The sequence below is a fragment of the Lissotriton helveticus genome, chromosome 1_1 (assembly GCF_964261635.1).
Source record: "Lissotriton helveticus chromosome 1_1, aLisHel1.1, whole genome shotgun sequence".
Classification (NCBI taxonomy): domain Eukaryota; kingdom Metazoa; phylum Chordata; class Amphibia; order Caudata; family Salamandridae; genus Lissotriton; species Lissotriton helveticus.
Genome location: NC_136057.1, coordinates 1,350,242,605 through 1,350,260,459, shown reverse-complemented (window position 1 = coordinate 1,350,260,459; position 17,855 = coordinate 1,350,242,605). Strand labels below are relative to the sequence as shown.

General features: G+C 47.2%; 1 protein-coding gene across 1 annotated transcript in view; it reads left to right on the top strand.

Annotated features, from left to right (window-relative positions):
* DESI1 (desumoylating isopeptidase 1) overlaps nt 1-2,714 on the top strand; it is an 80,279-nt gene extending 77,565 nt beyond the window's left edge. Inside the window, exon 6 of the mRNA XM_078683201.1 lies at nt 1,298-2,714. Coding sequence (XP_078539327.1) covers nt 1,298-1,391 — 94 coding nt within the window. The 3' untranslated portion in view covers nt 1,392-2,714. The remainder of the gene's footprint in view (nt 1-1,297) is intronic.
* The last annotated feature ends 15,141 nt before the right edge of the window (nt 2,715-17,855 follow it).

Sequence of the window (17,855 nt, the reverse complement as noted above, 5' to 3'; positions counted from 1 at the left end):
TACTCCTAAGATGCCTGTCTAGATGTACCTAAATGTACCTAGCATGTGAGTAGGTGCGAAAAGAGCCTAAGCCTAAGAGTCTGAGAGGCAGGAATCTAAGAGCCAAGAATCCAACTAGGATTTAGTTGAACCCCATTACCTGAATAGTGAGAGTGTGGGACTTCGTCCTGGACTTGGGATACCCCACAAGGGATAGTCTGACCACTGTCAACTGGAGCGATTGCATGTCGGATCCGCAGCGTCTCTAGTCAGTGTGTCGGCCTTGAAGCCTTGGTTCCCTTCTGACTACTGATAGCAAGAGGTGCTGTATTTATACAGTCTATGTGCGTATGTTACCCATTGTTCAGTATGAGGATGACGTTGGGGTTTAAACCTTGTGCGTCAATGGGAGAGGTGAAGTGTACCTCCTGGAGAGTGTACTCCTAAATTATTCATATGTGCTAAGGATGACATCTTAGCAATATCGATTGGGAAAAACCCACCCTCTGCATGGAACTAGGTGAAAGGTTTAGTCCATAAAAGCCTGCAATCCTTATAAGGCGTAATGACCTTATAAGGTATTCTGTCCTTATTTGGAGTAATGTCCGTATAAGGGTTGTTCATATGAAATGACGGGGAGATGATGTAGGGAAAGTGTACAATGTTCCCTGGACCTATATCAGGGTACCGATATGAAATATAAGAGCATGCCCATCGCTTATGATTGGTTCCTTCCTGGGCATTTAAAAATGTGTTTCTTTTGTGTGGTGAATTGGCTGATTTGTCACACCTTTGGTGTGTTTATCACGCCCATGGCGACTGCCCCTTGTACGTGTATTATTTCTCCTGTGTTGATTTGTTGTTTTCCAAGGACTATTTTCTTTATGTTTACTTTGCCTTGCCTAAGGATGAAGCAACCTCCCTTAAGCCGACGCTTAGCTGAGGGCACTTTCAATTTTTACTTTCCTCACAACGCAACCACATTACGAGATACCAACCCCCCCCCCCCCCCACCACCCTAGGAGACCGCACTGAGTGCTCGACCAGCTGATGGCACTTTCATATTTATTAACTTGTTTTTATTACCATGGCACCTGCTTCTCGGGCCGCCATGCACATAACTTTATGTGCACATAACTTTATGTGCACGGGCACCATGCTTTGTTTCAGCACTGCGCCCGTTTTTCTTTTGACAAAGCCAATAGCTGTAAGTCTCGCAAATGCAAGACCTACTGCATTACAAATGCTTCTTTAATTTGGTACCTTAATGCAGATGTCCGTCCTGAACTTTTCTCTTTCTCATGTCTCCCCATCACAGGCCCTTTGGACAAGCACTGCGGCCTCTGCTGGACTCTGTGCAGATCCAACCTACCAGCGGAGGGACCTTCAACCAACATGGCGGACAGAGCTAACTGGGAAGGCAGACAACCACACCCCTTTTAACACCATGAACTTTGAATTTTATTCTTGAGCCCGATTTAATGTTGTTGTCGGGTGACCTTGGTATTGTGTAAATAGATGCTTTTTGGGAATAGGGTAGTGAGCTGTGAAGGTGGAAGGAAGTGGGAAGAGCTGGTATGGGTGAGTACTGTATGGTGAAATTGAGTTTTCCAGAGCAGGGCATAGGTACCAGTGGGTCACACTAGAATTTGTGAAGCAAGCATGCCCCTTGAGTTCATGTATCTTTGCAGGGTCGGACAATGGCAGAAAATGGGCCTAGGCACCAAATAAAAGTGGCCCCATTAGTGAATTAAATAGCTAGAAAATGGGTCCATGTTGGCAAATTGGAGAAGGTTTGAACTTGTAAAGGCACGCTGCATTAGTGTTTTTTAAAGGTATTGATGACTGCATGTATTTGAGCTTGCTGCAGGAAATGTTAGTTTTAATATGTGAGAAATCAGCAGTAAAAACCGGCCCAGCGGACCTAAAATGGGCCTGACCGGTGAGGTCCGTGTGCGTGCCAAAAACCAGCACACCACTGACCTGTCAGACCAGCCCTTCAGCAATGCCTGATTGCCCTGTAAGCGAGTCCGACCCTCTGTTTTATAGTCAGGGTCCCAAGACCTGAGCTCGACAGGTGCCAGTTCAGGCCCCAAGGATGCTCCTGGCAAAGGCAGAGGCCCTATGGAGGGCAGTAGGTCCACATCAATGTTGTTCGAAGGGGGTTTGGATTATTAACTCATGCTCTGTAGGGGACGTGATGCAGAATATACCTCATGTTAAGGATCTCTAACTAAAATCTCACGCACCAGCACTCTCTGTATGTCCGCACACAGTTAAATCCAAACTTGACGCTACAACTGATTTAAATACAGCCTGTCACAATAGTAAAGAGGCATACAAAGGACTATTGTTCAGAAAGCCAAAACGACTGTCTTCGAGGCCATCTGCTGAAAGTCAAAATACGTCTCAAAACTCAAGCAGATATCACCAACCAAACATTCCGAAATTACTGCTGACAATTGTTTAAGATGCTGGGTAAGAGAACTGTATTTTACCTCTCTTCTGACTGGCTCCTTTAAAGTCTCTCATTGTTCTTTAGTATTAATGCGTATTTCTTCATTTTAACCACTACAGACCATGAAAAGGTGTTTCACCACACCAAACTCTAGCTTACTGGTAGGGTTTATAAGCACTGGTATTTGTTGTTGGATACTTTAACAACTGATTAGTTAATCGCTTTCAAGGTAACTAGTTTTGATGATCTGTGTCAGTTGTGCCCTGAGAACGCAAAATTCTGTAAAACATGTATTTTCATCTGAGGCAAATTAAGGCTTATGATCATAAGTACGAATTAAAGAAATATGCATTAATAACAGAACATTACTGCGGAAGAACAATGTTATGGTAGTTAGTTTGACTTTTGAATAATAGTGAAAAGTGTGCCTCACTCTTATTTTGATAAGTGTGCAGTAGTGCCAGGTTATGATCCCTTTAAACCCTCTTGGAAATAGTTCATACTTCTAAACATTGATCTATGAACCTCTCTCTCGCCTTCATTAGTGCAAGGCGCACATATTGCCAAACTACTCTGCTGAGCGCGTGAGATATGTGTAACGGAGAGCTCTCTTTTCTGAGCTAGTGATATCTGTGTAACCTCAGACATAGCTCTGTCTTGAGGACTAGCCCTGCTTGAGACTGGAGCTATAGCTTCATAATGTAAAAGCTACATCTGCTTTCTTAGACATGAGCTTGAACTGTGAGCCTTCTATGTCTCCGCTTAGACCAACAACAGTCCATGGTCTGTGTGAGCCTGAGTGTGTACCCATCTGTTCATAGCATGTGTGGCTTTAGTTACTCATCCTCTGCATACCCCTGACATCTAGTGTTGGGTTCGGTCTTTGCAACTTGTTATTCTCTGAAGAAGTCTTTCCAGTCACAGGTTATAGTGACACCTCTATTAGCTGGCAATGTGCATGGGCATTGGCTCCATTTTTAGATTGTTTCTTTCCACCATTGGGTTTGGATGTGTACCGCTCAGTCTCTGTCGGACCTCTTTGACCCTTCCATTCCCTATGTCCCGTAACAATCTTCATAGATTGGTACACATAATTTATCTTTGGGTTACGGTCCTCAAATCCTCTTTACTTGTTGGCTTTCTGTGGAACCAGGCCTCTCTAAATGGCATTCTGAGTGGTAAGGTGCTGGTTAAAACGTTCCTCTTGTAGCTATATCTGTAACCCGTTTTTCTGCATCCGAATAACTGTTTAATTCTAGGAATATGACATATTTATTTATATTGACAAATGCAAAGTGATTATAATTTATTTATAGATAAATAACATTAGCCAGAGACTATAATTATAATATAATATGAATAGCAATATATTGTACAGCATAGACCTTTGTCTCATAACTGTGTATTTCGGGTGGAACCAGATGCCACTGTGTCTGGCAGCTGCTCTTCTGGACAGACAGATAAATTCCATATTCTTTGCTTTGCGGTGAGGGTGGGGCTTGGAGCGCTTCCAGCATTTCATTTTTGCGAAGCCCAAGTGGAAAAACCATGTCTTCTATTTTGCAGTTTCTAGTAGTAGTAGTAGTGCAAAAGAGCTCTTCACTGGAGTGTCAACAGAAATGTTATTTACCTCCCTAACACCCAGTTGATGTTTATTGCCCTCAGTGGACCAAGGTCCTTCGTTGTGCACTGCTAATGTGTGGAACAATTGCAAGATGAACATTTGATTTCATCTAATGTGTGCTAGTTGTACAAGTGCAAGTCCTTTTTTGGTTTACACCGTCCCATTGTTTGAATATGCTAATCGATCAATGCTGAGTTTCTGGTGTATATTTTTACCGCTACTTTTAAGGTCTCACCTAGCGGCGCAGCGCATGCGCTTCTCGCCTTGGCGAGATCTATTGTTGTCGATTTCTTTGCCGAAAGGGGACAGGACATGTGCACGAGTACGGAAGATAGGAGATGTGCACGCGTACGGGTCATGTGTACGCGTGCACATCTCCTGTCCCTCCCTGTCTCCTGCTCACTGTGCCTGCGTGGACAGGAGAGACTCCGATGGCTTGAAAGCTGAAACTGCGGGTCTGCGCCTTGCAGAGCTGGCTGCCTCATGTGCGTGGGAAGCTGAAACTTCCCGGGGAACTTGCGGCGCTCTATAAGATCTCTTTACCTTTCCTATGTTGAGAATCCGTCTCAGTCGCGGCAATAGTGGGCACTCCAGGATTTAACAGGGCAACATAAATATAAAAGAGCTTCTTCACACTCTGGTGCTGGGCACAGGTCATTGGGGTCATCTATCTAGAATCTGTGCGCCTCATTTTCTTAAGGCCCCCGTTCTTGGGTTATCACGCACGAGAGGAGCCCGGCGCACGAAACACGTCCCCTTGCAATGACACTTCAGTGCGCCGTTTAATCCCTTTCGGGAAAGTCTCTGCCCTTCCTCTATATTTTAATGCCTCGTTTTCTCCCGTCACTCCTCAATCAGTCTTCTCCCCCTTACAGTCATTCATTCTTCTATTCCCCTGCATTCAGTTTCCTCTCCCCTTCTCCTTCCCCCATTTCTCTGCCCCTCTCAGAAGGGTATGCCTTTCTCTCCATCTTTCTACCCCGTCTCTCCTTTTATTTCATGGCACCGCCATTGCCCGAGTGTTCTCTTCCACTTCTCTCTTTGAACCGCTGCCTCTGGCGCAGCAGCTCTGCGAGTGTTTCTCTCCCCCTCTCTCTTTTCTCGCTCCTTCTCTCCCCCTTTTCCATTAACTCTCCTCCGCCAATCTTTAACACCGCTACCCCCTACCAGTCTGACGGAAAGAGGAGAGACCTGCAGTAAGAAACTGGCCTGAGAGATGGCTGAAAAACCAAGTGAGCACCGTGAGGGGACCGGTTTACTGGGAAGCGCTATATTCAATCCAGTCTTATGTACAAGCACATAGCACAATTTTAGGACCCGCCATTTAGAAGCAGACAGAAGGGGAACCGTATAGGTCGGATGCATTAAATCTCATCACGGGACATTGTAGCAAACGTGAAATAAAATTGAAGGTAACGTAGCAAACACATAGTTAATAAATGAGAATATCCTTTTATGGTAATGTAAAAAGTAAACAGACTCTGGCTGCGGGGTGAGGGGCAACATCTCTACATACCTTCCTCCTTAACATGCCCCTGCCACCGATACTTAGCTTTTAGTATATACCATAGCGCTTCATTGACACTATAACAAAGCGCTGAATAGGGTAGAATGAAAGGAGTGGTACCAGGACACTCATTTTAGGGGTTTACATAACAAGGAGGGAGGGGTTCATAGGAAATGTAATGAGAAGTGGTAATAAGGCAAAAGCTGGCAGTATGGACATAGGGTCTACCCCAGCACGGGACACGGCCTTCCCTTTTCGAGCGCCCCACTGTTAATGGCCGGCAGGACTGAGTTTAATATGCATGCAGCCATTGTATTTGTTTTTGTTTACTCTATACGTTAGCAAACCAAGCTTAGGTGCCTGCAGTGAGATCAGAGGGTTTGGCATTCCGTATGGTTTTGTTTTCCCGTCGCGATAGCAGGGATTGCGTAGGTGTTGGCAGTGAGATCAGCAGCTCTACAATTGTGTGTGGTTTCTGTTTCAGGTGCCTGCCTGGAGATCAGACGTTTTATTGCTGTGTGTGGAGCTATTGGCATTGTAAATGACAATGCCTCTTAATTATATATTTTCAAAACCAACACATAGATCAAAGGTGTTTCATTTACTATGCCAGTAGCTCAAAGACTCGCAAATGCGAAACCTGTTGCATTGCAAATGCTTGTTATGTTTTGTCTATAGTTTCTGCTCCATCGTTCAGAGGTGGACTGGGCTTTCTGGGGCATTGGGGGTTTTACCTGACAGGCCCGGGCCTCTAAAATGCTAGCCAAGCCAGGGTGGAATCAGTTGCATGATGGGTGTTCTCTGTCGCCTGGTTTGTGATTTACTTGACCAAGCCTAAGCAGCCTGCCCTTGAGCATTTTACAAAAAATATGTATGTACATAACAAAACAGAAGAGAAGACACTTAGATTGTGTTATCTCCCGTAATTATATTTATTTTTGGTGCCCAGAAATGTTATCACTCGACCCGACCCAGAACAAAGCAATATCGAACTTGCTCCACCCTTCACTTCACGGTACATAATGAATATTGTGACCACAGTGTTGCACGAAAACAATTGTTTAATTGTAACACATTTGCTTAAGTATACTGCTCACATTAAATCAGAGTCAGCCGTGAGTGTTTGGGCTTGTGTTGCACACCACTAACTGAATTACGTCTAGGCACTACTATGGTTTAGGGTATGACTTTGGTGCTTGTGAAAGGTGTAATCATAACTGCACTGGCCTCCAATCCACCACCGAGGCAGCACCAAATCCAGACTGCTTCAGATCTGAATACAATTCATTCCCTTTATCAAGGCTGCCAAGCACCACATTGGGGGGCGGGGGGGGTTGTAGTAGAGGAGGAGGATGAATCTTCTGCTCTCCCCACTCTATTGCTCCAGCTGCTACAGGTACCAATACACCACATTCCAATAGTACAATTTTATGCCTACAGGTGCCCTTTAGGTACAATTATTTCTAATTTTTGATCCTGTTTTAAAGAGGATCATATTCTTGTTGGCTTAAATGGCTAATGTTTTAAGCCTGGGCATCGTCTGGGCTTTATCTTTGACATGCATACTGCGTTCAGCAATAGGAGCCCTGGGGCTGAATACATAAGTGTATGGGGTCAGATGTAGCAAAGGATACATTGCAAATTAAATATATTCATGTAAGCGGGACCGAGGTAACAGAGGAGACAGTTAACTTGGGTAACTGAGGTTTTATTGCTTTTAATGATTTGTTTCTCCTCGGACTGGGTCTGTAGTAAGGAAGCGAAGTCTCTTGTTCTTTCTCTGGGGACCCGCTCCCTCCAAGTCCTCTCCGTCGCCTCTCCAGGGTCTCCCAAGCTCGTTGGACCAAGTAAACAAAGAAAGAGAAAATATTTTTTTAGGACGGGGTGTATATATTTATAGTGCTCAGGGAAGGGGTGTGAGGAGTCACTCGGTGCAGCACAACTCTAGAATACTCGGGTGCCGGTAGTGCTCAGGAAGGGTAGAGCTAGGGGATAGACGGTGTTGTCAGGGCAGCTTTAAACCTTTTCTCCTCACCCAGCCCGCGATACGAGAACGTACCTGTGCTAGTCACACTTCTCCTGAAGCGTGGTTGGGCGGTGCGTGATGTCGTTGGCCCCCTGGCAGACTTCGGGATGGTATCTCCAGGCGTCCTCCTCCGCTCTCCGGGTTCGGTAACCTTACGTCTTCCAATGCTTCTTTCTTCCTCGGCACGCTCGTCTCCTCCGCTGCTGCAAACTCGCCTCCTCCGGGTGTAAAACACACCTCTCGTGTCTGACTTCCGGGATTTTCAGCGTCCGTGTCTGTGACTTCATCGAAGGGGCCGGCGTCTCCTGAGAACTCGGCCCAGTTAAAGAAACAGGGTCCCGTCTCGGCCTCCGGCAGGCAGAATGAGGAACTGACGTGGCTCCAGGCTTCCGGTTGCTGTGGGGAGAGAGACGGTGAGGAGCTATAGGTAGGTCCCAAGGGTATCGTTTCCCCTATCATGCTCCCGGGTCGGCTCTCCTCGTCACAATTAACTAACTGTGAGATCTGGCGAATCGCGCAAATGTTATTGAATCTGCCACTTCAACCCGCCTCTCTCCACGTAACATCGATTGCACACACTTCATTGTGTAGATAACTCATAATATGCAGTCTGGCATTGGAGTGCAATGGTGCACATCTTGGACGGTGTCTTAGACCAATTTGAGCACGTGAATTGCCTTGTTAATATATTAGATAGGATAACCGGGCAGTAAACTGAATGACACAGCAGTGTGTTGGGTATGTATTGTGCATGGTGCCAAGTGTCACTTTTATCATGTGTAGTATCAGATAACAAGGCACTAGACTGTATAGCTCCACAGTATATTTGGGAGAGGTTTGTGTGCTACCAAGGTTTTTTCATTTTGTATGACATATCCAGACACTGTTGTGTGACACAGAAGTACTTTGGGTTGTATTCAGCTTTTTTGTGCTTTCATGTTTCACCATGTATTATATGACTAACCAGACAGTATATTATCTGACAGTACAGTGTGTTAGCTTCAGGTTTTGTGTTGTAACAGGACTGATTTCAGGGCCATGTGTCACTTTCAGTGTATATTCTGTAGGATAACCAGGCAGTATCCTATGTGACTGCAGCATATTTGGTTTTGTGTGTTAACACAGACTGATAGAGGACCATACGTCACATTCATTGTATATTGTATAGGATAACCTGGCAGTATACTGTCTAACAGAGCAGTGTGTTAGCTTCAGCTTATGTATTGAAACACGGCTGATTCTAGGGCTGTGTGCCATTTTCATTATGTATTGTATAGGATAACCAGGCAGCATACTAACCATTCAGGATATGGGGTTTTGCTTTCATGCAGAAACATGGACACATTTCAGGATTTCTCTATAAATCATATAGGATCCCCAAAGCAGTATGCTGTCTGACAGCAGTGTATTGGGATCAGGCTGTGTGTGCTCTCAAGTGTCGCTTTCATTGTATGTGTTATGGCTGAGCAGGCAGTATCTATGAAACGGTACAGTGCGTTTACTTCAGATGTTGTCATAACATGACATATTCCAGGATCATTTGTCACTTTCATTGGGCACTGTGTACGTTAACCAAGCAGTATGCTATTTTACACTGCACCCTTCTTGTTTCTTGTGTCGTCTATTTAACCAGCTACTGATCACAGGATCACGTGACTTTCAACATATATTTTACAGGATAACTGCTGTTATTTTCTTAACACTGTATTTGTGCTTCATTTGTTTGTCTATGATGTAGCATAGACCGGACATGTACGGTTGGACACTGCAGTGCTTTTGGTTCAGGTTTTGTGTATTGTCTGATGCTAATTCCAGAGCCATGAATCATTTTCATCACATAGGATATTAGCCTTCATCTCTTTTGACAAGACAGTGTATTTGCTTAAGATTTGTTTTGATGTATTCTAATACCAAGATCATGTCACTTTCACCATGTTTGGTTTAACCAGGCAGTACACTGACACATCAGTGAGTAACGTTCATCTTGTATAGCATAGCTATAATGTATATTGTTAAACACTGCAGCGCATTTGCCTCAGGTCTTACGTTCTGCGCAGTGTGCTGAACTCAAGACTGAATATTGGATCTGGGCCCACACAGAGTTCTGCCCCAGCTTTGCAGCAGGGTCTGTAACACCCTCAACAAGGTGGCCCCTGAAAACCATCAAAGTAGTTCTTAAACTATCCTTTCTTTTTCTCTCTCGTGCCCCTTCTCGTGTCCTGCCCTGATGAAACGGCTGATGCTCTGAGATACAGTCCTCTTCACCTGCTCAACAGATACCGGTGCATGGGCATGGTTACTCCACTTCCATGCACCCTACAAATCTTATGTGCTCTATCGGCCTATCCATCTAAATTGCTGGACTGTTGGTCATTACAGCTACTCAACGACAACCATTGTGGTTTATACACAGTCACCAACTCTCTACGGGTTGGCACTGTAAGCTGTCTAGGTGATGGCTGACGGTGATTTGATTTGCTCCTTGATCATTTTGCGACCTTTGGTAGTGTCAACGTGTAATCTTCACTGTGCTGGAAGTAGCCAATGTTGACAGGCTGTCTTTGATTGGCTTTCTCTGGTCCTGTGCTGGAAATCCATGCAGGTCTCCCTATCCTCCTCAACTGTAAAGGTAAAAAACTCTTGATTATGATTTCCCACCCTTCTCCCTCCATTTGCTTTTTCTACTTTTATCTATAACTCCTAGCCTCTTCTACTACGTCTCTTCTTTTTGCTGGCTACTTGTACACTGGCAAAACACAAAGCTTGATAAGACACCAAAGTGGTGGCAATGCAATGTGCCTTTTCCACCTATGCACAATAACAATCTATGACTGGCTGCAAGGAGAAACTATCGCAGGCGTCAAGTGCCAAGACCAAGGTCCTTCTCCTCCTCTACTGACTATACCTCCTCATCTACCACCATCTTCCTTATGATTTTATCTTATTCTACACCTCACTCTCAAATCCATGTACACCATGGGGTCCTCGCCCGTTTCTTCCACCGCCATCTGCTGAAAAGTTATCTCCATGCCCAAAAAGTCAGCCGCCTTTCATTGGAAAAAACCTGGAGTGTGATTTTGTGCAATTCCTGATCTGCAGCCTCTAGCAAGCTTGTAATGCATCCTGCTGATTCCCACCGCATCTTACGAACTGCAGTCGCACCACCTCGTATTGCAGTAATTCACTGGCTCTCCGCTTCCAAGAGCGTCAAGCTCAATACTTTTGGCATGCTGAATGCAAACAAGACCACTCTCAACACACAGACATTCATACAGTGCTCCTCAGATCGATGCTTGTGTTCCCCTTCAGCTAGTGCCCCTACTTCCACTTCCACAAGTCAAGCTCCGGGTGCTGCACTCTCTCGTTGTCAAACTCTGGGACCATCTCAGACGCACTGTCCATAACATTACTGCCCAAGTGGTACTCAGAAAGGGTGGCTTTTCTGCTTATATTTCGTGTTGCTGCAGTCCAGACTCAATGATCACACTATAGAGAAGGCAGGTGTTTACAAATTCCCTTAACATAACATACCATTCTGGGCAAACCAGTAATATATCTTTTTTTACACCCTTAAGGTTCTAGTGTTACACCCTTAAGGTGACATGTCATATGCTACAAAAGAAATAACTAGACTGCGTTGACACTATACATTAGCTGGTGTGCCAACACTTTGGTGGCATGTGGTATATCTAAATGCAGCATAACAGAACCTGCATTACAACTTTCTGATGCCTCATACTCTCAGATCATAGCCCCTTACCACCAGAATCATTAAGCAGCTTTGTCTCCTGCTAAGGGCATTAATATTGAAGATTAAGTCTTCTTCAAGATGTGTAAATAGCTGGTATTTCCCACCTTGTAGTTGTGAGTCGAAGGCAAAAATGTACAAGGAGGGGGGAAGGACAATTAACAGCTGTCAATTCCCAACAGCAGGTATCTGTTATGACTATAGGCACTCATCCACCTAACCTCACACTACACAAACAAATAGCCACCTACTGTCTCGGTTTGCTTCTTGTACCAGGTAGTGACATCTAGAATGCAGGCAAACAGTCCTTAGTGTTGGTCTAAGCGGTCTAAACTGACCAGTCTTGAAACTCCATGCTGAATGCTAATGTACATTGCAGTCTTCATGGTTAGGACATACAATAATTGACTAAAGTATACATTTTAAATCCAACATAACTTGCACTAGTTATGTTGTGGTACACTGTTAGATATATGCTTACCTATGTCACAGACTATCATCAGTGGCGTGGCAAGGAGGGATGGGGCGGGCAATCTGCCCTGGCAGCATGAGTTTTGGCCAAGATCCTTGGTCCAAATTACTGGCATGCTGTTAAACCAATTGGCCTTTAAATGGCAAATGTCCACTGTGTGAATTTCATCTGAAAACATTCAGGGCTTAAAATTGGTATCCAACATGTTTGTGACCACAATGCAAACACCTGTTTGTTATAAGAGATGCAGAGTTTACCACAGCCGGTAGTTACCAGGGTGATTAAAAACCACAACCCTAGAGTTTTTTGCGTTATTAAATTTCGGCAGATCGAACCTGAGAAAACAGGTGCAAAAGGGCTAGTAAAATACTAAAACGTTCAGATATTGTCCCAGCATAGGTCCATACCTGGATCCTGGATGATTTTTTCATTTTTCCTTTTCAGTGTCACGGTAAGATAATTTTACACTTACTGTATCTACGTAATATTCATTTATAGACAGCAGTTATCCTGAAAATGTATTATTGGTCCTGGCTTGCCTGACAAAGAGTGTTCAGTGAGTAGAATTGATGCCACGTATTTAGAATATCCAGACGAGACGCTTGTACACCAAGAATTTAAATGGAACTGTCCAGAGTGCCATGTATATCCATGATGCACAAATGTATCCCATCTGGATATCGTAAATGAATTGTGCTTACCCTGAAATGTGTTTTATCTCCGTGACTGTCCTTGAGCAGAGGATTAGGAATGATACTAGTCGTAGTAAGAAGGGGAAGAAACTTGAAAGATGCATTTCCTATTTGTGGAAAAAGCTGTCTCTTTGTTGTGCAAGTACTATGAAGCATAGAGGCACTGAGGTGGCCTGTTGTATGACTACATTCATGGTTCACAATTTTTTAATATGCTATTTGCACCCCCTCTATCTTTAGTCAATTACCAATGGTATCAGAAGGTGCCCATTAGACCACCCACTTTTATAAATGTGTGTGTGTTTCTCGCTTTGCTCCTTGTCTGTAATGTGGTTGCAAAATTGTCATCTGTTTACAGGGAAATGGCCAGTTTTTGTACTAATGCCACAGCAAACAGATTCATTCAGCGCAACAAGAAATGTAGACTTGTTTCACAAAATCCCACTTGTGCAGAATGAGTTGCATGACTTCTAAACCGTGCAGTGTATTTTATGACATTTTAACTGTACAGAATCCATTTTATGACAGCCATGCAAAATGTATTTTACAGCTTTACGGTTGTACATACGATTTTTAAAAAGGCAACAGTATTCCAATACTTTGTACAATGTTATAATTGTGTGCACGAGTGGAACATGCCAACAAAGCATATTACTACCTTCTTATTCAGTGATGACTGCAGAGTATTTCACGGGGTGAGCTCCATGCCAACACCTCATAAGAGGAAGTTGCATATCAAGGTTCTGTGTCAGCGAGATTTCCTGCACGTCGCTGGTGTACAGCAGAGAGACCATGTTGTATTTGAATGTATTCTGTTGCTCTGGATAGTGTATGAATAAAAGTGATTAATCCTTTTTATGCCACGTGTGGTTTTTTCTCCCCAGCATTTGCGCCTCTTGCGACGGTCGCGTGCAGCTAAGCTTGTTGCGTGAGGTAAGTGTTCTACAGAAAGCACGTTCACACCCGCTTAGAACACTGTGTTCTACCCTGGGTCATTTCCATTGGAATGAGCTAGTGTTTCCACGCACTGCCAGGTACAACAAGGGCTCCAAACTATAACGTGCTTGTGCCCCCAACCCACATTCTACCACTTGCTCCGCCTTAGTTGGGTTGAAGCGGTGCTAGACCAAGATCTAGGACATATGCCCTAGCGACGCAGTGACCTGCACGTAATATTTGCTCTAAGTCCTTGTCAGGGCTTTAAGTGGGATAAAAAAACTGAGGGGTCTCTCATAGAGGCGTGGCCGCTGTAATTAAGGGCGTGGTTTAGTGTGCTGCCCCACTGGTATTTTACTGTTTCTGTCAATTCATCCAGATATATAACACAAGTAACATTACACCTGCAACAAGCCAGGCCTATTGGCTTTGTCAATGGTTGTAACTTGCATAAGATAAATAAGCAACAACTATGACTTCGTTGTGTATAATATTGAAAATGGTTTGGTTCTTGTGGGCGAGGTTTTGGCCTAAGGCTAGAGTAGCCGATCTTCGAGCTGAAAAAAACCTATTATGTCCTTGTCCTATGTAGCTAGTGGTCATGTAAAGTGCATCAAGTTTGGGCCACATAAAACTGAAAAATGAGTCTCTTTAAAGTTACATCAAAAGCAGTGATATTTTTTTTCCACCCCGAGGGTAAAAATGGAGAGCCCGATAGGAACCCGTCTTGGCACCTGCTTTTAAAAACTGCCGGTGCTGAGCATAGACCGGACCCGGCCAACTTAAAGCCCTGATCCTTTTCTCCTTTGTTGTATCACATCACTATGTGTTCAGGCAGAACACCACTAGAGTGACGAAACTGTAGGAGGCTCCCCTGCAAACTAAATAAAGGGGGACCCCCCCTCTTGACTCAGTCAGCAGCTCTCAGGCCAGTGTACTGTGGTGAGGGATCGCCCTGGAGCTCAGGGTTCCCTCCACACCGCGGGGCTGCTAGGGCCCATGTTACACCACTGCAGAAAATGGGGTGCTGGTAAGCAGACCTCAAACAACAAGCATTGGAAATGCAATAGGTCTCGCATTAGAAAAGTTGGAGTTATTGGTCTTGTAAATAACATATTTTATTTATTTGTTGGTTTTTAAAATTGCTAAATTGATGGCTTTGTCATTTACAATGTCAATAGTTATAACTTTCGCGAATGTGACACCTATAGCATTCGGAATGCAACATGTTTTGTATTTACGTGACTTAGATGGCAGCTCTGGTCGTTAGGCCACATCTCTAGAGAGCAGGAGAGTGCAGCAGGGGAGAGAAGCACAGCAATGCAATAGGTCTCGCATTAGGAAAGTTTGAGCTATTGGTATTGTAAAGCACACATTTTTTATTTATGTGCTTGTTTTGAAAATAGCGAAATTAATAGCTTTGTTATTTACAATGCCAATAGTTTTATCTTTCGCAAATGTGACACCTATTGTAACACAATATGTGTTGTGAGGGTGAGTGAGGGTGAGGGGTTGAGGGTGAGTGAGGGTGAGGGGTTGAGGGTGAGTGAGGGTGAGGGGTTGAGGGTGAGTGAGGGGTTGAGGGTGAGGGGTGAGGGTGAGTGAGGGTGAGGGTGAGTGAGGGTGAGGGGTTGAGGGTGAGTGAGGGTGAGGGTGAGTGATGATGAGGGTGAGTGATGGTGAGGGTGAGTGATGGTGAGGGTGAGTGAGGGTGAGTGAGGGTGAGGGTGAGGGTGAGGGTGAGGGGTTGAGGGTGAGTGAGGGTGAGGGTGAGTGAGGGTGAGGGTGGGTGAGGGGTTGAGGGTGAGTGAGGGTGAGTGAGGGGTTGAGGGTGAGTGAGGGTGAGGGGTTGAGGGTGAGTGAGGATGAGGGGTTGAGGGTGAGTGAGGGTGAGGGGTTGAGGGTGAGGGGTTGAGGGTGAGTGAGGGTGAGGGTGAGTGAGGGTGAGTGAGGGTGAGGGGTTGAGGGTGAGGGTGAGTGAGGGTGAGGGTGAGTGAGGGTGAGGGGTTGAGGGTGAGTGAGGGTGAGGGTGAGGGGTTGAGGGTGAGTGAGGGTGAGGGGTTGAGGGTGGGTGAGGGTGAGGGGTTGAGGGTGAGTGAGGGTGAGTGAGGGTGAGTGAGGGTGAGGGGTTGAGGGTGGGTGAGGGGTTGAGGGTGAGTGAGGGTGAGGGGTTGAGGGTGAGTGAGGGTGAGGGGTTGAGGGTGAGTGAGGGTGAGGGTGAGTGAGGGTGAGGGGTTGAGGGTGAGTGAGGGTGAGGGTGAGGGGTTGAGGGTGAGAGAGTGAGGGGTTGAGGGTGAGGGGTTGAGGGTGAGGGGTTGAGGGTGAGGGGTTGAGGGTGAGTGAGGGTGAGGGGTTGAGGGTGAGTGAGGGTGGGTGAGGGTGGGTGAGGGTGAGTGAGGGTGAGTGAGGGTGAGGGTGAGTGAGGGTGAGGGTGAGTGAGGGGTTGAGGGTGAGTGAGGGTGAGGGGTTGAGGGTGAGTGAGGGTGAGGGGTTGAGGGTGGGTGAGGGGTTGAGGGTGAGTGAGGGGTTGAGGGTGAGTGAGGGTGAGGGTGAGTGAGGGGTTGAGGGTGAGGGGTTGAGGGTGAGGGGTTGAGGGTGAGTGAGGGTGAGTGAGGGTGAGGGTGGGTGGGTGAGGGTGAGTGAGGGTGAGTGAGGGTGGGTGAGGGTGAGTGAGGGTGAGTGAGGGTGAGGGGTTGAGGGTGAGTGAGGGTGGGGGTGAGGGGTTGAGGGTGAGGGGTTGAGGGTGAGGGGTTGAGGGTGAGTGAGGGTGAGGGGTTGAGGGTGAGTGAGGGTGGGTGAGGGTGAGGGTGAGTGAGGGTGAGGGTGAGTGAGGGGTTGAGGGTGAGTGAGGGGTTGAGGGGTTGAGGGTGAGTGAGGGTGAGGGGTTGAGGGTGAGTGAGGGTGAGGGGTTGAGGGTGAGTGAGGGTGAGTGAGGGTGAGGGTGATGAGTGAGGGTGATGAGTGAGGGTGATGAGTGAGGGTGAGTGGGGGTGAGGGTGGGTGAGGGTGAGTGAGGGTGAGGGTGAGTGAGGGTGATGAGTGAGGGTGAGTGAGGGTGAGGGGTTGAGGGTGCGTGAGGGTGAGTGAGGGTGAGGGTGGGTGAGTGAGGGTGAGTGAGGGTGAGGGTGAGTGAGGGTGAGGGGTTTAGGGTGAGGGGTTGAGGGTGAGGGGTTGAGGGTGGGTGAGGGGTTGAGGGTGAGTGAGGGTGAGGGGTTGAGGGTGAGTGAGGGTGAGTGAGGCTGAGGGTGAGGGGTTGAGGGTGAGTGAGGGGTTGAGGGTGAGTGAGGGTGAGTGAGGGTGGGTGAGGGGTTGAGGGTGGGTGAGGGGTTGAGGGTGAGTGAGGGTGAGGGGGTGAGGGGTTGAGGGTGAGGGGTTGAGGGTGAGTGAGGGTGAGGGTGAGTGAGGGTGAGGGGTTGAGGTGAGTGAGGGTGAGTGAGAGTGAGGGTGAGTGAGGGGTTGAGGGTGAGTGAGGGTGAGGGGTTGAGGGTGAGGGTGAGGGGTTGAGGGTGAGTGAGGGTGAGGGGTTGAGGGTGAGTGAGGGTGAGGGGTTGAGGGTGGGTGAGGGAGGGTGAGGGTGAGGGAGGGTGAGGGAGGGTGAGGGAGGGAGGGTGAGGGTTTGAGGGTGAGTGAGGGTGAGGGGTTGAGGGTGAGGGAGGGTGAGGGAGGGAGGGTGAGTGAGGGGTTGAGGGTGAGTGAGGGTGAGTGAGGGGTTGAGGGTGAGTGAGGGTGAGTGAGGGGTTGAGGGTGAGTGAGGGTGAGGGTGAGTGAGGGTGAGGGGTTGAGGGTGAGGGGTTGAGGGTGAGTGAGAGAGGGTGAGGGGTTGAGGGTGAGTGTGGGTGAGGGTGAGTGAGGGTGTGGGTGAGGGTGAGTGAGGGTGAGGGGTTGAGGGTGAGTGGGGGTGAGGGTGAGGGTGAGTGAGGGTGAGTGTGAGTGAGGGTGAGGGTGAGTGAGGGTGAGGGTGAGGGGTTGAGGGTGAGTGAGGGTGAGGGGTTGAGGGTGGGTGAGGGGTTGAGGGTGAGTGAGGGTGGGTGAGGGTGAGCGAGGGTGAGGGCGAGTGAGGGTGAGTGAGGGTGAGTGAGGGGGTGAGGGTGAGTGAGGGTGAGGGGTTGAGGGTGAGGGGTTGAGGGTGAGTGAGGGTGAGGGGTTGAGGGTGAGGGGTTGAGGGTGAGTGAGGGTGAGTGAGGGTGAGGGGTTGAGGGTGAGTGAGGGTGAGGGTGGGTGAGGGTGGGTGAGGGGTTGAGGGTGAGTGAGGGTGAGGGTGAGTGAGGGTGGGTGAGGGGGAGGGGTTGAGGGTGAGGGGTTGAGGGTGAGTGAGGGTGAGTGAGGGGTTGAGGGTGAGTGAGGGTGAGTGAGGGGTTGAGGGTGAGTGAGAGTGAGGGTGAGTGAGGGTGAGGGGTTGAGGGTGAGGGAGGG